This window comes from Typopeltis vanoorti, chromosome 3, assembly GCF_054136105.1.
Source record: "Typopeltis vanoorti isolate ZY-2024b chromosome 3, IOZ_Tvanoo_1.0, whole genome shotgun sequence".
Lineage (NCBI taxonomy): Eukaryota > Metazoa > Arthropoda > Arachnida > Uropygi > Thelyphonidae > Typopeltis > Typopeltis vanoorti.
The window spans coordinates 136,200,421-136,224,518 of record NC_143551.1 but is presented as its reverse complement, the minus strand read 5'-3'; the positions used below and the strand labels follow the sequence as shown (position 1 = coordinate 136,224,518).

At 35.1% G+C, this 24,098-nt stretch overlaps 1 protein-coding gene across 1 annotated transcript in view; it reads right to left on the bottom strand.

Annotated features, from left to right (window-relative positions):
- Window positions 1-24,098, bottom strand: part of LOC150108587 (leucine-rich repeat-containing protein 40-like) — a 234,408-nt gene that overhangs the window by 43,794 nt on the left and 166,516 nt on the right. Inside the window, exon 11 of the mRNA XM_090416034.1 lies at window positions 15,063-15,170. Within this exon, the coding sequence (XP_090272160.1) occupies window positions 15,063-15,170 (108 nt within the window). The remainder of the gene's footprint in view (window positions 1-15,062; window positions 15,171-24,098) is intronic.

Sequence of the window (24,098 nt, the reverse complement as noted above, 5' to 3'; positions counted from 1 at the left end):
TTTTCCTTATTCATTTAACAGTCATCCTTTAAATTTTCATGTCTGTTACTGCTGTGAATTCTCTATCAGGAATTTTGACCTAAGCAATATCAGGTGTGTGTGTGTGTATCTTTATATCAATCTCACACATGATAGAATATAAAACATATAGCACAGCATGAATATCTGGAGGTCAATGCAGAAGGCAGTTCAAAGAACAGAGGTAGATGGAATGCAAGAGAAGGATGAAAACTGGCTCAATACCTTTGGAGTCAAACAGAATATGGATTTGATCAGAAGCTGCCTTGGGTGCTCAGAGCCTATATATGACACTGAAGGCGATGATGGCCAGCTCAGAAGAATATTGTCGAAGTTCTGCTGAACACTGCAAATATTCTGTTATGCATGTCCATACCTTATAGCCTATGTTCTTCTGTAGAAATTTTCATGTTGCCATGGAAATACGTAGGAAAAAAACATAATATCTAACAAACGTGTGGACAGACTCATGTGTTCGTCGAACATGTTGTTTATTATTTTAACGGTATAATAGAACACAGAAACTAAGTAAATAATTAATTTATTAACTTGATGCTGATATTTCGCTGGTATTATAACCAGCATCTTCAGAGCACAAAAACCACTGTTTGTCACAATACGCTAGACTAAAACAACATGGTGTACTTAAAATTGTTGAGGGCGCCAAAATCAGGACTCTAGTCTTTGTGTTGCTGCTACAATTTTAAGTACACCATGTTGTTTTAGTCTAGCGTATTGTGACAAACAGTGGTTTTTGTGCTCTGAAGATGCTGGTTATAATACCAGCGAAATATCAGCATCAAGTTAATAAATTAATTATTTACTTAGTTTCTGTGTTCTATTATACCGTGAAAATAATAAACAACAAATAATATCTAACAAAGTAACTGGAATGAATACGTGTAAGATGTAAATTTACTAGACTACCCTATTGCGTGTGAAATTAAATGTTTTGAGGAAGAATTTTGATGCGCCCCACTACATATCAGCACATTATTCTAAGGTTTGACAGATTTGGTTTTATACAGTGTTAATGGTTGCACCGGGAGAAGCAGTGTCACACGAACACACACAGTTTATTTTGAAGATCAAGAGGCTATAGATATATGTTTGTGTCAGGAAAAGACTAAAGGTAAGTTAGCTCAAGAAGAGAATACAACTGAAAAATGAATGTGTTGCTCAGAGATGGCATCACTTACAGACCTCTAGATCAGGGCTATCCAACCTTAGATAATCCGAGGGCCACGTTAGAAAAAAAAAAATTTATCCGAGGGCTGCATCACAATGCATATCTAGTAATTTGGTGAGCAGCAGTGACACAACCTCGAAAGCTGAACAAACGAACAACACTAATTGCGCACTCACGTTCCCTATGAGTGCCTGGAGCATGTGCATTGGAACAAAGTGTAAGAATGCTTCTTTGACACATCTAATATTTGAAAAACACGTGGGTAAATAGTGATGTAAAAACACCAAATAAAATGATCAACATTGAGATTAGTGACAGAATTAAAATATCTAATACGCATTCGATTCAAATTGTTATTTTAATTTTTCGCTTGTGAAAATCAAAACCCACAGGCAGGCTACACAAAATCGCACCACAGGCCGCATGCGGCCCAGGATCAGTGCTTTGGATAGCCCTGCTCTAGATTATGATCAGAAGAAGAAGAAAAAAAACCATCACGAAGACCTCATAAAAATATCACAACTTGGTAGTTACAAAACTCAAACCTTTTAGTTCTCCTCCTCCCCTAAGAATATATGGTTTACTTGCAATACATAGCCCTCCTTTAAACTAGTCAAACAACCCATCTTTAATCCCCCCCCCTGCCTTCAATGGCCATACTTCATCTTATATAAAAAATTACATTCCCTTCAAATCTCTAATCCAAAATTTAGTCTTAAATGGCATTGATATCATGGTTGTTTCGACATCACCTTCTTTATTCACCAATATCCCCCTTTCTAATATTATTATTATTGTACAGGCACCTTCATGGAGTGCAAAGACTCATTGCTGGAGACCCAAACTATCTGCGCAATCTATCATACTTCTTTAACTCATTAACAGACAAAGAGCTCACAATCCATTTCATTCATTCACTACTTAAGCAAAAAATCTAGTCCTCACACCCCCTGCATATTCTTACAACACCTGGACTGATATCACATCTAATCCTACAGCTGTATTTACATTGAAATTCTGCAATATACCAAAAACCTTTAATTCATCCACCTCTGTTTCCACATTAGTGTCTGTCACATATGTTACAGCAGTAACCTCACTTGGATAACTCAACTATTTTATCTGTTTCTATCACCTTGTGACAATCATCAGTCATTAAGGTTAATCTTCCATAGTCATCCTTCCTCTTATTTACAACGTAACAAAAGAATTCTTTGGGAATTCCTTTGGCTTGCTTGGCGAGATTCTTCTCGTAATCTGATTGTGCCTTCCTTGCCATGCTAGTCACCTTTCTTGCCTGAGCCTTGTGTTGCTCATGAGTTTGCTGGTCATCTTTCTCCTTATATATCCTCCACATCATTTTCTTCTTTTGCAGCTCATGCTTAATGATACTACTCATTCATCTAACTCCTACCTGATACCTCCATGCAAAGAAACCATTCCTCACCCCGTTGCTCATGACTACCTTTTGCAACTTCCAGGGATGGCCACTTGTTCTACCATTATCTACCAAACTTTTCAGTCCATATTCACCTAGTCTATCCTAATAACTAATATTGTACATCATTCCAGATATCAATTTCATCATCTACCTTTGAACCTCTTTCCAGAGTTAATTTATCCCCTCCATATCTATCCTGGGGACCAAATCTGAGCACAATAATCTGATCAGGGTTTTATACAATGGAATGAAATTGCAACCCTTCTATCTCTCTCTAGTCAGCATCCTCAGTATTGCAGCAATTCTCTGCTATTACTAATAACCCCTCCCAACTTCACATCATCTGCAAACAACTGAATATACCCCTGCAATCCATTGACAATGTCACCTGATATAAAGGTTAAACAATACATATCCAGTACTAAGCCCTGCAGGACCCACTTGTAATCTTCTGCTTCCTTGATACATCTCCTTCATACATAAATCTCTGATAGCTATCAGACATTCAATTCCCATCCAATTCTCTAACTTGACATCTAAATCCATGTGCTGTAACTTAAATATCAACTTATCATGTGGTATGCTGGCAAATGCCTTTTGTAAAATCCAAAAAAGGCAGTATATGCCTTTCCCTCATCAACCACTCTTGTTACTTTATTATAAAAGGCAATCACATAAAAAACAGATAGAGGATACAGCCATGGGTTTTGACCCCTCCTCCTCTAGTCAATTTCTGTATGGAGCAATCTGAAAAACATGCTCCTGATACTGCTATTCTCAAACCTTATATCTGGCTAAGATACTCTGACAATGTGCTCTTTATTGGCCAGATGGTCCAGACACATTAGCCTCTTTCCTCCACTTCAAACAAGCACCCATGAACCCTTTCATGATAGAAATGGAAAATGAAAATAGTCTTTCTTTTCTAAACACTCTAATCAACATTTTCCCGAGAACACTCTTTCTTTCTTTCTCAGTAAATCTACCCACACAGGTTGGTACATACACAAACTTTCCCATTTCTATTCTCCCCCCCCCACCTCCACGATGTATCTGTCTTCTCAGTCATGGTTTCTCCATGACTAGGTCACAAAGATGCCAGCTTTCTCTATCCTTAGCCAATCACCTCAATTTCCTTCTTATTGACTTTAATATAGGATTGCCCTATGTTTGGGATACCAGTCTGTTATTTTTGAAGTCCATCTACTGTCTTTCATGAGTGTTATATGTCCTTCCTTTCTTTTAGTGTTACACGGTTATCAGCATTCATTTTTGAAATTATGGACTCTACAACCGTGCTAAAATAACTCTTTTTATTATCCCGACGTTTTTGATCTTCATATCAAGATCATCATCTGGAGCATAGATATACAAGACAAGCTGTGTTACATTTCAAACCGTAAGCTAGAGAAACAATGATTTGATCACATGCTACTTACTGGCATGACCTCTAGTGGAAAAAAAAAATTTACATCAAGCTAGATTTTTTGATTTATGATTACATGAATAAACATTCTTGTTTACAGATGGTTTTCCTTCCAGTAACAGTGATCTCCTATTTCTATTATTACAATTATTTTTGATTTAAAAATAAAAAAATAAAATTTAAAAATAAAAATAAATAAATTATTTATAAATTACAACATGAATATTCTTTCTTACAGATTTTTATTTATTATTAACAGTGATGTCCTATTTTTTAGTATTAAAGTTATTTTAGATTTAGGATCCTGGATTTTCTAGTTCTGTTTATAGTTCTTAGAGAGGAAGGATTCGTGGGACGAATATATTTCTTCCGTGGGACAAATATATGCCTTCCATATGTATGGAAGGCATATATTCGTCCCACGAATCCTTCCTCTCTAAGAACCATAAACAGGACTGTAAAAAATCCAGGATCCTAAATCTAAAATAACTTTAATACTAAAAAATAGGACATCACTATTAAAAAAAAAAAATCTATAAGAAAGAATGTTTATTCATGTAATTTATAAATATATATTTTTTTTAATCAAAATAATTGCAATAATAGAAATAGGAGATCACTGTTACTGGAAGGAAAACCATCTATAAGCAAGAATGTTGATTAATGTAATCATAAATTAAATCTAGCTTGATGTAATTTTTTTTTTTTTTCACTAGAGGTCATGCCAGTGAGTAGCATGTGATCAAATCATTGTTTCTCTAGCTTACGGTTTGAAATGTAACGCAGCTTGTCTTGTATATCTATGTATGCTCCAGATGATGATCTTGATATGAAGATCGAAACATCGGGATAATAAAAAGAGTTATTTTAACATGGTTGTAGAGGCCATAATTTCAAAAATTATATGTCCTGTCATTCTTTTTTTTTTTTTTTATACATAGCTTCTATGACATCTTTAAATCCAGATATTTCCTTATAGTGTCTTGTATGATCTTTCTTGCTAGTATTATACTCCTCTTTCTATTGTTATTTGGGTTGTTATTAGTCTTTGTTCTTCCTTTTTTTGTTGTGTTCCATGTCTTGCTGCTATAGGTCATTTGCTGATAGAATAATACTGTTAAAAATGTTTGATCTTATTTTGATATCTAATATTGGGTTGGTGATTATCTGGTTAAAAGCTTTCCAAGCAGTCTTTTTGAATCTATTTATTTCATCTGATATATCACTGTCCATTTTGATTGCTGATCCTAAGCAAATGTAGCTCTATATTTTGTATATGACTTTATTTTGCAACTTAATTTAATGGTTATGACACTATATGTTTTTTTATCCATTTGTCTTGGCAGGGTGTATTTGTAATCCTGCTAGTCTACAATGCAAATCTGTTTCATTCAATATTATTTCTAGTTCAGATGGCTGATGAGATACTAGAACCACATCATCAGCAAACAGGGGTATTTTAAGATTTTCTCCATCTATATTTAAACATCCATCCAGGTTTGTGTTTTTGAATGTTTTTCAGAGCAGCTATAAAGAGACTGGGTGAGATAAAATCTTATCATATTCCTCTCCCAAGTTATTTCTAGAGATTTTTTTTAAAGAGTAATTGAAGTTTGCTGCCCATATATATGTTTTGTATTAACCTGATATATGATTGTTCAATGCCTTGATCATACAGTGCCTGGAAAAATGCATTATATTCTACTGTATCATAAGCTTTTTTATAATTGATAAATAGCAGACAAAGGGGAAGATGATATTCTCTGCATTTTTCACTTAGCTGGCTTATTGTATGTATATGCTCTATTGTGAAAAATCATTTTTAAAATTCTGCTTGCTTTTTGCTGCTACATATAGAGTATTTCTGATTATATTTGGTATGGTTCTTGTGAATATTTTATAGAGGTGGGACAGGAGATGTATTAGTCTATATCTGTCAATATTCTCTTCTTTTTTATGGATAAGGATTGTTTTAGATGATTTCCATTCATCAGGTATTCTACCTTCATTTATATACCAAGTGAACCCTGTTGCTAGAGCTTTATAATGAGTATTCCTTCTGCCTTGACATCTTCTATTCTTATCTCATCTGTTCCTGGTGCTCTATCAATCCTACTGGCAGTATTTTTGGTGCTTCTTTATACACAGTTAACTCTACTGGAGTGACATTTTGTATGGATAAGTAAAGCTTACTTTAGTAATTCTGGACAATTTTTTCTATTTCTCTTCTGTTTGTTTTCCTGAAATTCTGTTCATCTCCTAGATGAACAGACTATCAGGAAACAGAATAGCAGTGTGCACCATGACATACTTGGTTGATATATCTTAATTGAACAATTTCATGACCTTTTGACAATAGAGTAATAAGGAAGACTTATTACTCTATTGTCAAGTTTCTTATTACCATCTGCATTCAGTAAAATTATTCTTCCAAAATCAAGTTCTTTTCATAATCTGATTTAGCTTAACGCACAATACTCGTTACTTTTCTTGCCTGCACTTTATATATTCATACCTCCTTCCACTCTTATTCTCACAATATTCTTTCCACATCACCTTTTTCTTGTGAATCTCTTGCTTAATAAGATTCCACATCCATTTCATTCCCAACCTATTTATTCTTCAAACACTGCCTCATTTAAGCTTTATCAAAGATTCCCATTCCAACTGCTGACATTTTTCCCATTTAGTAACTGATACCATGGGACCAAAGATAGTATTCTCCTAAGTTGATCATAATTTCCAGCTTTGTAGTCAGCATGTAACCTGTTCTAATGGGAACATCAATATAATTAGATAATTCCTGAGAAAGTACAGCATGATCACTGTCACCAACTGGTGGTAAGATAGTCATATTCTATGAACAAATCCAATAATCTTTGACCTTGAGTTCCTTCTTTCACAATCTGCTGCTTGAGAAAGTTATATCACAAGAATTCAATAAATTCCTCTTTATTTTTATCAGGAAATTTCTCTTCTACTCAAGAAATTCTAGGATAATTAGTCACCCATAACAATCACTGGTTTAGTTGTACTCATAGGGCTAAACTCGTGATACATTTTTTGAGTCCTCTGCAACTGAGCTGCCAAGTCTATAGCAACATCTCACCATATCTTTCATTCTGTTATCCTCCAGATGACCTCAATCTCACCATTACATAGAATATTCTTACCATCACTGGTAAGAATGTTCTACCCTAGCTGGACTTAAGTTGTCTGATATCATTAGTAGTACCCCCACCTCTTCCTCTCCCATCTCTTCTGTCATTCATTCCTAAAAATAATATACCCATTACACTCAATCCCAGTTACCATATCTGATTCTGATAGCCAGGTTTCACTAATGTCAACAATCTTAGGCCACATAGTATTCAATAAAGCAACAAACTCAACCCCCTTTGTTTTTTATGCTCCTGGCATTTGTATGTAGACATAAATTACCAGCTTGCCTATTCTTATAATTAGATATGCAATCTATTTGGCTTTGTTGTAGAACTTTCTCTGTTTCCTCTCCAGACATACTCAAAAGGTCCGAATCCAAAGCTTATATTTCCACCCCTTCACTAGACATATAACCATGCTCGAAGCCATTCACATCTTTATCACGTCTGCATACCATAGATGAATTTACACACACATTTATCACATTCCTCCTTTGATAATCTAGTTTCTCTGACTCTCTGCATTAGGTCTCATCACAATAAGTGATTTTTCCAGGCTCCTGATACCAAATGAATTGATGTACAAGCCGTCCCTCTTTTCTGCCATCAAACACACTCCACACATCTAAAAACTCGTATCAATTGCAAATGATTCCATACAAATGGAATCATTTGTTATCCTTGCCCTCCTTCTTAACTCAGTACTGTCATTTCTGGGTAGCAAAACTATAATTTATACTCTCTCACACATTTCTTTCTTGCTTCTTCCAATAGACCTTTCATATCCTCTCTCTTATACTATATTTGTCACTATTACTATTTCCTATATCCTGGGCATCTCAGAATATAATTCTGCACTGCTTTCAAACATATGAAGCAGGCTGCTCTTAACCCCCCCCCTCTCCTAATGATCAACCTCCCTCCTGTCTCTGTTCCAAGTGAATACGATTCTTGTTCTTGCATCTTGTCATTTTTTGGAGAAACTGGAAATCTATGAACATGTGCCTTGAAAACAAGAAATACATCTATCCCCAAATCTATAGTCGGTCAGGCCTAGTTTTGGGGTTATGCCTCAGATACCTTTCAGAGAATCAAATGGAAAAAAAAAAGTTTTTCTGAATCAACAGAAGATATAAAATCCAATTAAATCTAAATAAATATGGTTGTGTTAAACTTCCCAAGATTTGGGAAACATTAATTTTTAGATCTCCAGCCAAACAGCCAAGACTAGCTACCAGTCCTCGTAGAGGATGTCCATCTTTTAGAACTTTAGGCTTCTAGTCTAATATCTTAACTTCCTGTTTGCGTGTTATTAGAATTTTTATATTGCATCGCAAATGATGTCTTCATGAACTATTGGGACTATCAAACCTGTGCTTAATTATTTCACTGTGCTTTTTTCATTCCATTAAAATTAATTATGAGATCTAATCTAAGTATTATGACAGGAGGAAGTGAGATTTTTCTTATGAGAAACAACATGGGTCTGTGTTTTGGTAGCATTGAAATTCACAAGGATGTTTCCCATTCAAGAATGGCAAGGAGATTGAAGTTTGGAATGACTGTCCATCGAGGTTTGCCAAATGAAGAAGAAAAGGCATGCAATGTACTAGTGCATGAGTGTTCTATCAGCAAAGCTAGTAATAGACGTGGTTAGTGAGTAAAGCTAATGTATGTATGTGTATATATAGGAGAAAGATTTTGTTTATAAATTGCAAAGTATTTTTCTAGCTTGTTTGGCTGCACAGAGATGAAAAACTCAAATTTCTGTAAGTAAAAACCCTGCCATTTCCTTATGGAAGGTTAATTTGCCTTCAGTTAAAAGTCCTTATCAAAGAACTTTTGTTCTTCATGTCTTAGACAGGATATCCTGGGTCTTTCCAACCAAAATATAATGCCAATACTGAAGAGCTAAAAAGGCTCCATGGCAAACCACAGAATAACTGATTTATCCAAATGCTGACTCCAGTCTGATATCTGGTGAAAATGAAATCATTTAAAAAAATAATTAAATAAAAATAAAATTTATCACATCCATAGTTAGGTAAGTAAACTGAATACTCAGCGTCCTGTCACCTCCAATGGCGAGAAAACATTCAGACAGGTTAATGCACTTACTAGAACTGTCTAGAGCAGTATTTCCCAACCTTTACATAACTGTGACCCCCCCACCCCCGTACACACACCAATTTTTTTTTTTTTTTTTTTGCAATTCATACATATTTCATTTTTTTCATGCTGCCATTCATGTATACCAGAATAGATGCATTATAAATTAAAGATGCCAAGAAATTATATTCTTCATTAAATCATTTATCCAAGTGTAAGCAAACAAAGTTTGTGCCTAAAGTAACTTCAGGACTGGGCAACTCGCATATAAAGGCTAATGACTTCATATCACTTGCCTTAGTATCCCATAATATGAAGCACATATCCTTACAGACATGTATAATGCTGTGAATTATGAGAAGAGTCACCACCCAGACCAGTTTCAATCTTTATTGAGGTCTCATCAGTGGGAGCCAGACACAGAAGTGATACCAAGGTTGAAGTAATGCATGTCATATTTCCATAATGAGTAGCCAAAAGGTGTCATACCTTATTACTAAAATACTCTGGATTAGAGATAGATGTTAGAAGTTTGTGCTTCTATATGTGCTAATATGTGCTTTGCATTATGAGATTCATACTAAGGCAAGTGATGTAAAGTCATTAGCCTCTATATAAAAGTAGCTCAGATGTGAATATATTTCATGCACAAAACATTGCTTTGCTTCCTTGGGTAAACGATTAAATCCAAGTATATAATATCTTGGTATCTTTAATGTATAATAGAACCAAAGTGAAAAACTTTTAACATCTTTCTCTCATCCAGAGATTTTTATTAATAAGGTCTAGCACCTTTTGGCTACTTGTATATGAAATATAAATGATTTCTGCATTACTTCAACCTTGGTATCTCTCCTGGGTCTGGCTCCCATTGATGAAACCTCAATGAAGGTTGAAACCTGTCTGGGTAGTGGCCCTTCCATTATGCATAGCATTTTACATGTCCAAAAGGGTGTGTGCATTGCATTATTGGATTCATACTAAGACAAGTAATGTGATGTCATTAGCTTCTATATACAATTAGCCCAGACATGAATGTATTTCACATGCAAAACATTGCTTTGCTTCCTTGGGTAAAGGATTAAAACCAAGTATATAATATCTTGGTATCTTTAATGCATAACAGAACCAGGGTAAATAACTTCCTAACTGATTATATACTTATGAAAACTAAATATAAAACCTGTATAAACTCAGCAAGAACTAGATCTTTCCCAGGCTGACATTGAAAGTGACCATAATTTAGCAATAACAACATTTATGTCGAAATATGGATATCAACAACACACTTCAAATCAAATACCACTAAAGAGTTATTTAAAACAAATCTTGCTTCTGCTCTTTCTGAAATCCCTGTTCACTCTCTCCCTTGATCCTGATGCCTTTTAAACAGTTTTCAAGGACAGTCATTGAAGCCACTGAAAATATCCTAGGAAGAAAATGCAGTATTAATAAACCTTAAATTATCCACGAAATATTATAGCTTTGTGATCTTCAGAGAAGATTATGACTAATTTGGCAGATTGGGAACAATACCTTATATACAAGTAGCCCAGTTATGAAGATACTTCATGTGCAAACTTTGTTTGCTTACACTTCAATGAAGGATTAAACCAAGAATATAATTTCTTGGCAACTTTAATTTACAGAAAGTCTTTCTTGGGTGCTTCACGGATCAGGTTATTGGTCATAAAAGAGATCCACTTCCTAATCATATGAGGTTGTTGATGCATATATTTGTATAATAGATATATTTAGTGGCTTACCCTTTAATCTTACTATTGCAAGTCTACTATTCACAGATTTAAAGTCTATGACACAGTGTTAAATATTCTTTTGGATCAAGAAACTAACTTATTCTTGCCCTCCTTCTGGAGTCCTTCAGAATACCAGAATCTTCCAGATTCTGGCCATCTTGTCTCATATATATTTATTTATTTAGCATATGGCTCACACATGAAAAGTTACATCACATTAATCCTTAATATATATAAACATAATAATAGACATATGTACAATAATAAGACATAATACAGTCAAAAAAGAGACACTCAAGAATAGGCTACAACTGTATGTCTAGGTTGATTATCCAGTCAACTGCACTTGGTGTAGCATGGATGAAGTCCGACAGGTTTCCACTGTATGCACATTGGGCACACACATTCTACTGTAATATGATTAATTGTCTGGTAGGGTAATCCACAGTCGCACCTGGGTGAGGTAATCACGCCCCATTTGTAAAGGTGGCCTTGCACATCAGCCATGATTGGTGCAGATTCGGTCAAGGGTAGACCGTCCACTAATTCATGGAACTCCCCTGTTGAAGTGTTACACTAGCACTCTTTCCACTTCTCCTTCATGTTGAAACTTGTCTCTGCAAGATTTTTTGCTGTTAAGATTGGAGGGCGTCTTGACTTTAGCCTGTTTATTTCTAGGGGTGGGATATCTTCATGGATTGGAAGATTTTGGATTTCCATGATTTGGCTGTATTCATGTAGAAGAAAGTAGGATCTGCGGATGTGTGGAAGTGGGATGTTGTTTAGCACTGGAAGTCAGTAGGTTGGAGTTGATTTCACTGTTTGAGAAATAAGGCGCATAGTGGTGTTAAGCTGAGTATCAACCAAATACATATGGGCACTGTTCAGCCATATGGGTGAGCAGTATTCAACTGCAGAGTAAACGAGACCAAGAGCAGTGCAGTGAAGCATTGCTGCTGAGGCATTTTGTCTTATATGTGTAGAAAGTTTTTTTTACCTTGGGTATAATATACGTTTAAGATACCAAGCTATTTTATATATATAAACTTGTTGTTTATTATTTTAACGGTATAATAGAACACAGAAACTAAGTAAATAATTAATTTATTAACTTGATGCTGATATTTCGCTGGTATTATAACCAGCATCTTCAGAGCACAAAAACACTGTTTGTCACACGAGACTAAAACAACATGGTGTACTTAAGACACACCCCTACGCCCAATTGTGGACAGTATAAATAGTCCCACATACAAACTGGCTAGACATTTAGCGAAGCTACTAGCCACTCTCACTAACAATTCTCCCTCCTTTGTCAAAAATTCAGCACACCTAAAAAGCATCTTACAACACCTTACCCTAAAAAGCTCAGACTTAATAGTAAGCTTTGACATCACTTCACTATTCACAAATGTACCACTAATAGAAACCCTCAATCTACTGAAGTCACACTTCCCCCCTGATATATTTGAACTATTCAAATTCACAATACATGCAGGATATTTCAAATGGAAAGGGAAAATATACAAACAAATTGATGGGACAGCCATGGGCCCCCCCCCCTCCCCCTCAGCCAACTTTTACATAGAACACCTGGAAAAACAAGCAATCAATACAGCCACTCTCAAACCAACACTTTGGCTACGCTATGTTGATGATGTGCTTGCTATTTGGCCACATGGCCCTGAGACATTGAAAACATTCTTAGCACATTTAAATAGCCAACATCCAAAAATCCACTTTACTATGGAACTGGAAGCCAACAACTGTCTGCCCTTCCTGGATACACTCATCACACATCTCCCAGATGGTTCCTTATCATTTTCAGTTTTTAGAAAACCCACACATACAGGCAGATACTTACACAAACAATCACACCATCATCCTTCTCAACAATATGGCATATTAAAAACGCTAACCCATAGAGCGAGAGCAATCTGTTCCAATGACAAGGCTCTTACTGCTGAACTGACTCACTTACGCCACACCTTCTTGGCCAACGGCTACAATCCACATAAAATAAACAAAATACTAAACACTCCTAAGAAACCCCTCCCACCATCCACCACAGAGAACTACAACAAAACAGTCACCATCCCTTACATTAAAGGCACATCCGAAAAGATCTCAAGAATTCTCAATAAACATAAACTACGCACTACATTCAGACCATGTAGCAAATTAGCCACCCTCATCCGCTCACCCAAGGACAGCATTCCTCCTTTATCACATCCAGGAGTCTACCAAGTACCCTGCTCATGCAATCAAGCCTACTACGGTCAAACAGGAAGAACTGTGAATATCCGCATCAGCGAACATAAACGATACGTCCGGAATTATCATTATGGGAAGTCGGGCCTAGCAGACCATGCTCTGGATACCCCTGCACACAGGATCAACTGGAAAAACACAAAAGTACTACACAGAAACCCGTATAAATCAGAAAGATTGTTCTTAGAGGCGACAGAAGCCCTAAAACACACTCCAAATCTCAAAAAATATGGCTGTATTAACTTGCCGAAGATCTGGAAGACAGTCATATTAAGAAAAAACTAGCACTTTTCTAGGACTCTAGTAATATATGATAGTTTTTTTTTTTTTTTCAGATAGAGGGTGCCAAAATCAGGACTTTAGTCTTTGTGTTGCTGCTACAATTTTGTTTAAGTACACCATGTTGTTTTAGTCTCGCGTATTGTGACAAACAGTGTTTTTGTGCTCTGAAGATGCTGGTTATAATACCAGCGAAATATCAGCATCAAGTTAATAAATTAATTATTTACTTAGTTTCTGTGTTCTATTATACCGTTAAAATAATAAACAACATGTTCGACGAACAAATAAGTCTGTCCACACATATATAAACTTGGTTTTAATCCTATTTCGCAAGTAAGCAAACAGACAAGTAAGTCAAGTCTGCGCCTGCATGTAGTGCAAGTCTGGGCAACTCTGCACGTAGTGCAAGTCTGAGGTAACTTGTGGTAAAGGTGGAATAAGCGCACCTTATGGCAATTTATTTTAGTAAAATTTTAAGCACTGTATTACTTAAACCTTGGTATTTCTAAGCCTGGTTCTCACTGATGAGACCTCAATAAAGGTCAAAACCGGTCTGGATTAGTGGCCCTTGCCTTTAATGGATAGCATCATACATCTCCGCAAAGAAATGTGCTTTGCATTAGGGGTAAATACTAAGAACAGTGATCAGAGCTTATTCCACCTTTACCACGAGTTGTCTCAGACTTGCACTACGTGTGGAGTCGCCCAGACTTGCACTACGTGCAGGCGTAAACTTGACTAACTTATCTGTTTGCTTACTTGGGAAATAGGATTAAAACCAAGTTTATATATATAAAATAGCTTAGTATCTTTAACATATAGCTTGCTAATTCTTGTTGCAGAATACTGAGTTGACCCACATTGATATAATGATATAACATTCCATGTTCTGATCATAAATCTGTTTCTCAGATGAAATTCACATTTAAATAGTTTTATATTTATGGAAAAGTCATTATTACCAGTAACACATTTTTCACCATCTCTCCTGATGTCTTCAAAATATGATGCAGTCCTTGTTTGTTAGGGCTACAACTGAGCCAGCATGACATTCTGTAAGGCTTTCTTCATATCCAAATAGTGGGTAATTAAGGACAGGTGGTACCTATCTCCTCTCCTATCTTTGCCTGCAAGCATTTAGCTGCACACAGTGGAACAACCTTCATGCCTATGGTGACCCTACCAAGGGCATATATATGTATACTCCTGAAGTGCTTTGGTTGTTCTGTCCAGTGTCACCCCTCAGTTACAATGAGGCAGCTTGTAAACAATAGACACAGAAAACAATAACAATTAAAATAATGTGAAGTCATTTTTTAAAGTTTATTTAAACAAATCAACTAATTTTATGAGAATGTTAGTATAAAGATTCTCAGCAATATAATAGTTGCAATAAATATTAACTTACCATTCAGGCACAGATGAAAGAGCATTTTTGCTTAAATCAACAATATTTACATCTGCCTCAATAGCCATATCAACTAATTCCTTTGGAACAGTATATACTCCATTATTACTAAAAAGAGAAGAAACAATCAATAATGAAACTCTTTAATAGCAAGTGATAGGAGCAGTAGCGGCCCGTGAAGTTTTAAGTAGGGGTGCTGCCTATAGAAAATAATTTTAAAAAAAATATTTTTTTCCTAATCAGTAACCAATTTATTAATAAATAAATCTACAGATTTATTTATTAATAAATTGGTTACTGATTAGGAAAAAAAGAATGATTTTTTTTTAATTTTGTATAGGCAGCACTTAAAACTTCATGGGCCGCCACTGGATAGGAGACACTCATTTGAAATCTAAAATCAGTCTATTGGGTTTCAGAGAATAAATGAGAAATTATTAATTATAAACACACACTTTAAGCTTCATTGTTATAATGAAAATGGAAACTAATATGAAAACACATCCTAGTAATAAAAAAATTCAGGAATGGGTGAATAGGAACATGTTACTCCATGGTAGACAGCATGGCTTCGTGAAGGTTAGGTCCTGCCTCAGTAATTCACTTACATTTTATAATAAAGTGACAGGTGAGTTGGATAAGGGAAACAGCAACACCATGATATTAGTGGATTTTTCAAAGGTATTTCACAGAATACCATTTGGAAAACTATTACATAAGTTGGAGCAAATGGGGATGGATATGAAGTTGGGCATGAATAGGTGTGGAGCTGATCAACAGACACCAGAATGTAGTATATGGTGGAATAGACAGGAGAATGAAGTTCACTAGTGCCACTACTGTTAATTTGTATATTAATGATATAGGAAATTATTATTTTTTTTGGGGAGGGGGATATTCAACTGTTTGCTGATGATACAAAACTGGGGAGAACAACAGTTGATAAAGGAGATGTACAGATCCTGCAGGATAATGTAAATAAATTGGTGGAGTGGACAAAGGATAATTGCTGTCAGTCTAATGAGGCAAAATGAAAAATCACAAACATTGATGCAGCTCAGGATAAAAAGATTACACAATGTGTATAATGTTGATGATACTGGATCGAGGCAATTGATGTGGCTAGGAATTTAGAGATAGTAGATAGAGAGCAGAAGTTCAGAAGACACAAGTTGCAAAAAGTTGACAAAGCAGTTCAAAGGATTACTTGAATGTTAAAAATCATTGGCAAGTAGATATGAGGCTAGAATACAGCCACATCTTGACTACCATTCAGAGATTTGGTAACCTGAGTTTCTGGAGAATTAGGAGGCGGTGAAGAATAAACAGAGATGAGTAACCAAAATGGACAGGTCCGTGGAATACTCCCTATAAGGAAAGTTTGAAGGTGTGTGTGTGTGGATTGCAAAGTTTAGTTGACATCAAAAAACAAGGAGCATGATAAAAACTCATAGTGTCACTAAAGGGTTTCTATAAGATTGATGCAAAAGAAATTATTGGATACAAGACAAGAACTAGGGATTACCCACTGAAGCTGTGTAAGAGTGTGGGTAGTAAGGGTTTGAGGACTAGATTTTTTGCTTGGAGAATGGTGAATGTTGGAATGGATGCCAAATTGGGATATGTGAGTGTACTGACAGTGAATGAGTTTAAGGAACATATGATAGGTATCATCTGAATGATGGTTAGTGTATGCTTTCTGCAATAAGTCATCTGACTCCAAAGAGGTGGCTAAAATAATAATAATAATCTTCTGGTGTATATAACATTAACACAAGTAACAACTTCAAGGATATCAATTAACTTGAAAGGAGAATATTACAACTATGAAATGAATTTAAATTAATTATATAAATTTAAATGCTGCTTCAAATGTAAATACAGAAAGAAAAATACCCATATGGTTTCATTTGTCATCAAACAATATTAAAAGGGATAATACATATCCATTATTATTTTATAGCAAATGACAAAACAGTATTTACTACTGAAACTAAAAAAAATTCTAACAGTGACAGAGAGCTTAAAAGATACAACCTTAGGCAATGAAGTCTGCATTGATATTGCAATACCTGGAAGAAAACAAATTCTGCCCAGGAACCCATGGATTCACCTTTGTTAGTGCTTTTACTTAAAGGTCCTGCTGACCTGTCAGCTCTTTTGATACGTTGTTTTCATCGATGAACCAGGCAGAACCAAAAAAAAAGTGCAAACCCTCAGGGACCCATGGAATCTCCTCTTTGAAATTTTTATTTTCCATAAGTGAGTTGTTTTATATATATATATATATATATATATCTATATATATATACATAATTATATATATATAATTTCACCAACTGGTGGTAAAATAGTCATATTCTTATCAGAGACCCCTTCTGACACTATGAACCAATCTAACACTCATTGACTTTTTATTATTATTATTATTACATAACCCCTCCAGGAAATCCAAGGACTCATCAAGGGAGGGTATCTACTCTACAACTCTCTGTCTCCACCAACTGCAAGTACCTTCATTATCTCCACCAACACTGGTATCTTCACAGACAATCACAAACATCCATGCCCACAGCGGGATTCAAACCAGCAGCCTTTTGGCGGGAGAGTGGATATGCTAACCACTCGGCCAACCAGGTCAACTTTGAGTTCCTTCTTTCACAATCTGCTGCTTGAGGAAGTAGTCTAGCAAGAATTCAATAAATTCCTCTTTATTCTTATCAGGAAATTTCATTGCTACTCAAGAAATGTTGGGATAATTAAAGTCACCCATAATGATCACTGGTTTAGTACTCATAAGGCTAAATTGGCAATGCATTTCTTTGTCCCCTGCAACTGAAAATAATATAACTATAAATAATAATATAAATTGATCCCAGTTGCCCTATCTGATTCTGATAGCTAGGTTTCACTAATGCCAACAATCTTAGGTCACATAAGGCCACAAAAAATAGGTAAAATTTATACAATTTTAATAAAAATGTTATTTAGCAAATATAAAAAAGTGTGTAGTAAGTATTAAAAAAATTATATAGCAAATATCTTAATAACAGACATAGTGAAAAATGTAAATTTCATTAATTAACTAAACTTATTTGCATACTAGGTAAATCTGAAAAAATTATCACATATAATTTCTATATGTGGCACATCTGTATACCACATGTTCCTGTTATAGAAATGCAACTGTTATCTTAGATATAGAAGAAGGAAAAAAAAAAAAAAACTGTCACAATTACTACACACAGATACTTATTTGATTCTTAAAAGAGATCCAACTTGTGAGCTCCACAACTGTACAATCTCCTCAGGATCAGTATGGAATATCCTAGAGATTTAAGATTATCTCTACATTCACTTCATCATATATGTTGAGACTATATGCTGTCCCTAATATACGTACATAAGGAAATCCTCTACTAAAACCCATCGTGTTATAATTCTAAACATTTTTTTTATTATTATTAAAGATAAACATCTTCAAAGAGATGAAATTATGGCCAGTTTTGACATAATTTCCCTCTTTACTAATGTGCTCCATCACCTACTTCCTATTTCCGTATCGGGAGTATGCAAGACTGTTTTAGCCCTATCTAACTTTTGGGAACCGAGTGGAAGTTCAACCTCCACCAGTAGCCAATCAGAGGTAGCTGGCCCAAGAATATCACTAATTATACATGGCATCCAGTGAATAGACACGAATGACAAGTGTTGCCATCTCGTGATCCTTAATCCTAACACTATGTTTACTGAAAATAGTGTGAGTTCTACAATTGATTTTCTTTAATTTATGGGGCAAAAACCAGATCGACTAACTCAGGAACTAGTAAAAAAAACTTAGTTAAAGTTCCTCTAGTCGGCAACTAGAATTGAACTTATGATGCTCTCTCTTTGGGCAATTTAGTGCTGAAGAAGGCACATGCCACTTCCACTGAGCTACAACCCAGGCACCTTTGAAAAGATAAGTTATCTAAAAATGTTATGCCACTCCTGATTCATTGTATAAATTCTGGTTACTTCCTATTTAAAAACACTATTTACAAACAGAACCTCAGCTTGGCAATGGGCAACTTTTTATCTCCTATATTGGCAAATATATATTCAGAAGCCTCTGAGGAAAAAGCCACTGATTCCTCCCACTGAAACTAAGATTAAGGAAAAGATATACAGATATACATGGCTCCAAATTAATTCCTTAATTTGGAGCCATGGTCCTTCCCAGAGTATAGCTCCAAATACGAGGGACATCCAGAAAGTAAGTTCTGGTTTTAAATATTTTCACTTCAGAACTGCGATCACAATGGTGCGCATGCATGCTGAGTTTGTTGATTCGTTAGCAAGGTGGTGGTGCCATTTTCATACATTCTCGCAGTGTGTATGCTTCTTGGAGTGTGTTTATAATGTTTAAGAAATTCGAATCGCCCGCCACATGTGAAATTAGGTTAGTTATCCGAGGACTTTATTCTGGACTGCATCGTGCAATCCAGAATAAACAATGTGGCATGCTTACGAGGGGCATAGTTTTGATTCATGATAATGCCCGCCCACACACTGCTGACATAACACAACTTCTCACCACCTTTGGCTGGAAACAATTCCATCATCCCCCATATAGTCCTGACCTCGTGCCAAACAACTTTCACCTGTTCAATCATCTGAAATCTTTCCTTGGTGGCCGGCGGTTTCAAGACGATGACGAGGTCAAAGAAGCAGTCAACACGTGGTTTGCAGCACAGGCGGCAACCTTCTACGACAAAGTTATACAACTCTTGGTGCCCCATTATGATAAGTGCTTGAACAATGGCAGAAATTATGTAGAAAAGTAGTGAAAGATGTCTACTTTAATTTCCAATAAAGTTTTTTTTGTTTCTCTGACAGTCCATTGGAACTTACTTTCTGGACACCCTTCATATATTTATATATATATAAGATATACATGTAAAAGTAGTCGCATTACTAGCATATAGAGACTACTGACTTAATATTAGTATTCCATAATGCAAAGCACACCTCCTTGTGGACATGTATGCATTATGGTAAGGAACACTACCCAGACAAGTTTTAAACTTTATTGCAGTCTCATCAGTGGGAGCCTGACCAGAAGACATACCAAGGTTGCATTAATGCTGAAGTCATATATTTCCTACATACAAGTAGTAAAAAGGTGTATCACCTCATTATTAAAGTACTCTGGATCAGAGATAGTTGTAGAAAGTTTTTCAACTTGGTTCAAGTGTGCTTTGCATTATGGGATATTAAGGCAACTAGTGTGAAGTCATCAGCCTCTATATACAATAGTCTAATTCTTAAGATACTTCATGTGAAAACTTTGTTTGCTTACAATCCAATAAAGGATTAAATAAGAATATAATTTCTGTGAAAATTTAATTCAATTTGCTTATTTTAATAATTTAGAGTTCATCTTTCTTTCATTTTTAGAAAAGCTAAAATAAAAATTCTTTCCAAATAAAAACAAACAAACAGAGAATATGTTGTGATATATTCAATTAATGTGCATACTACCCAGAAATGTAGAAAAGGTTGTAAACATGTTGTACATTTAGTATCATAGGTGGGCTACAGATTAAGATAATCTGAGAAAAATCCTGCCCTAGAAACCAAGTATGGAACTTTTTTTTTTTTTCAAGCCATTTTCTGACTTCACACTTTTGGCCACCACCATGCTGCACAAATAAGTTAATAAGTTAAATGTTTCTCATAAAACAGAAAAAAATAATCAATAAGCAAAAAAAAAAAATAATAATAATAATAATTTTGAAACTGAAAATGAATATAAATAGATGGTGAAACCACCTATTTATATTCATACTTGGTGAAACCATTATCCTGATTACTGAAGGCCTGGGGCAGTGTGAGAAAATATCATATTTAGTCACTAGAGCAAGGATTCCAGATCATCTAATCCTCAATCTACCATTCAAAATTTACTATTAGGTTTACAGCCTTTAATGGGTGTGACTGAGATTAAAAGAAAAAACAAACATTTATGGAAGCAATCTTTTCTGAATTTTTCTGCATGTGTGGTATTAATATGAAAGTCTAAACTCATTGTTTTCAATAATTTCTAGAATTCTTGTGCAAAAAAATATGCTTTTTCAGTAATAATTTTGGTATTTTAATAGAGAAATAACAACACAGAGGATAACAAATTAATATTTCTGATATCTCATCCAAGTCAAATTGGCATCATCGGGCACCAATACACAGATATGATGTAAGTCTGAAAAATAAACATACACAAAAGGGAAAAAAGTAGTCTATAATCTTAAAGCTAGCTTCCTGGCCACCATGCTGAATGTCTGAGCATGAGTCTCAAGGTATGGGTCTCATGCAACTAAATTTGTTTGAGATGAGGATAATTTTGAGTGTTTCATATTTATATCTGCTCATATACTTTTTTGTATTATAGTTATATTTGCTTCTATTCGAGGCATGATTAGAAAAGCTCCATGCAAGTTTCTTGAGTAAATTTTTTTTCTGGATGGGATTGACATAAAAAAATAGTATGGAGGCTTTCTTCCAATTTATTCTGTACTGAGTATCTATGGAAAAATCAGTGAAGCCTACACAGCAATAGTGATAATCAGATAAAATCTTCATGTTTAGAGATTCTAATACTTAGTCTAGCTAGTCCTACAAATGTTGGATAGCTGGAGATGGTTGATCCTAGTTGGAGCTAGCCTTCCTAAGGAGTTCCATCATCTTTTCTGAGGATCGATAGACATATATAATAAGCATACAGATCTGTTGTCATCTGTGCTAAGTAGATGACGAGGTGTAAATGATGAGTTAATATTCTACTGATTAGAAGGGATTATAAACACTTGTCAATGGTGTTTTGAATGTAGCAAATTTCTTAGTCAAGTGATTTTTCACCAATTTAGACTGCATTATGGGCTACAAAAGGGACATGATAGAAACTTATAAATTACTAAAGAGATTCTATAAGACTGACACAAAAGAAAATTTTCAATACATAAGGGTTAGGGTAGAACAAGGAATCACCCATGAAAGTTGTGTAAGAGTGTGGTTAATAAAGGCGTGCAGACTAGGTTCTTTGCCTGGTAAAGTGGTGAATGAACGGATGGATTGCCAGAGGTTGAATGGTGAATAAGTTTAAGTAGAGGTACAATAGGCACTGTGCGAATAATGGTTAGTGCAAGTCTCTGGTGATGAGTCTTCTGAATCTATGGAGATACCCATGTAATAATACTACTATTACTAATAACAATAATAATAAGGAATACTGCAATAGCTAAATGTAAATATATTTCATGAAGTGACTTCATGTGCAAATATGAATACACTGAACATAACATGAAGAAAAATATGGGTATCCACATCTTTCATAATGATATACAAAGGAAAAGAATGAAACACCATAATGTCATTATACTGCCATTATGGTGGTATGAAAAATGAAAAAATGGAAAAGAAAGCTGGCTGAGGAATTGGTGATTAGGGAAAAGAAGGAGTAGCTATAGTATTCAACACTAAATACGAGGCTAATTTTCTTGCATGCAGGCAATATCAAGTAGAGTGATGTGGGCAAATATCAGAATGGGAAACTGGACAATGAGACTTATTTGTGCCTATGGTCCCACAGAAGACTCTACTAAGGTAGAAGTGGAGGAATTTTTTGAGGCTCTAGAGAAAGCTACTGACACAATGAAAAAAGAAAAGTTGGTCCTTGTTGGAGATCTAAATAGCAGAGTAGGAAATGATTGCAACAGAGTAGGAAAAAGGAACAGATTAATTTGGAGGAAAATTGTTGATAGGAAGTTAGTAATGATGTCTTCATATAGTACTATCATAATATCCTGTATACCCCTTGAGGGTACATGTCAGGAATCTGATGATGATGCTGTTTCAAATTTTCAGTATATTTTTTCCCCAATATATACAGCAGATCACATTTCATTATATTTAACATAAAGTAAATACAGTCATACCCCGAAGTTACGCGGTAGGTGGGACTAACAAAAAGCACATGAATCGAATTCGCATAACTCGGGGTATAATTTAACATGTAATTTATATATACACACATACAAAATATTAGTTAATTGGGACCAAAGGTATACAAAAATATATCCACCTATATTTTTTTAAAGAAATATAATCATAATTGTAGTTTTTCATACATAAAAAAAAAGAAAGTTATTTCAATGTCAATGGTTTCATAAAATCTAATAGATTCGTCTGACGGCATAATGTCTTTTTTTCTTGTCACTTCATAGCAAGTCAATGATCTTTTTATTCCTTGCCTTGTGTCTACAATTCGTTCCTCGTTAGAATCTATGTCCTCCAAAATCTGTAAACCTTTCTTAATCAAGCTGAGACCGTCTGTTAATTTTGAAATTGTCATGTGCTTTTCTGGTAGAACTGGATCTTAGGTTTAGGTCTCTTCAGTAGTGCTTTGCTCACGCATCTCTATGAGGCAGCTCGTCGATTGTAAGCTCCTTGTTATGTGAGACTAACAGCTCACTGACATCTTCAGTGTCGACTTCTAAATCTAATTGCCTTGCAAGGTTGACAACTTCTTCTATTGCCTCAGTAACTTGATAGTTTCTGGCAACATTTCCGTTTCGCATTTAAAAAAGGATGGACAAAGTTTTTTCCAGACACCATTCAAGATTTTTTGGGAAATTTCACCCCAAGAATCTCCGATAATCCTTACAGCATCTAAAACATTAAAATGTTTCCAAAACTCTTTAACAGACAGTTGCTCATTTTGCCTCATAGCTTCATTCAGACTTGCAAACGAATGCCTTGTGTAGTATGCTTTGAATGTTTTTTGATAACTCCTTGGTTCATCAGTTGAAGCAAGCTGGTTGTATTTGGTGACAAGAAAACAACTTTTACACATGGATCAAAATCAATTAAAGTTGCAGGAGGGTGACCAGGTGCATTATCAATAATGAGCATAACTTTAAACAGAATTTTTTTAAACTGGCAATAATGTTTAACTTCAGGTATGAAGTAGTGACCAAACCAGTCTTTTGGGACGAGAAT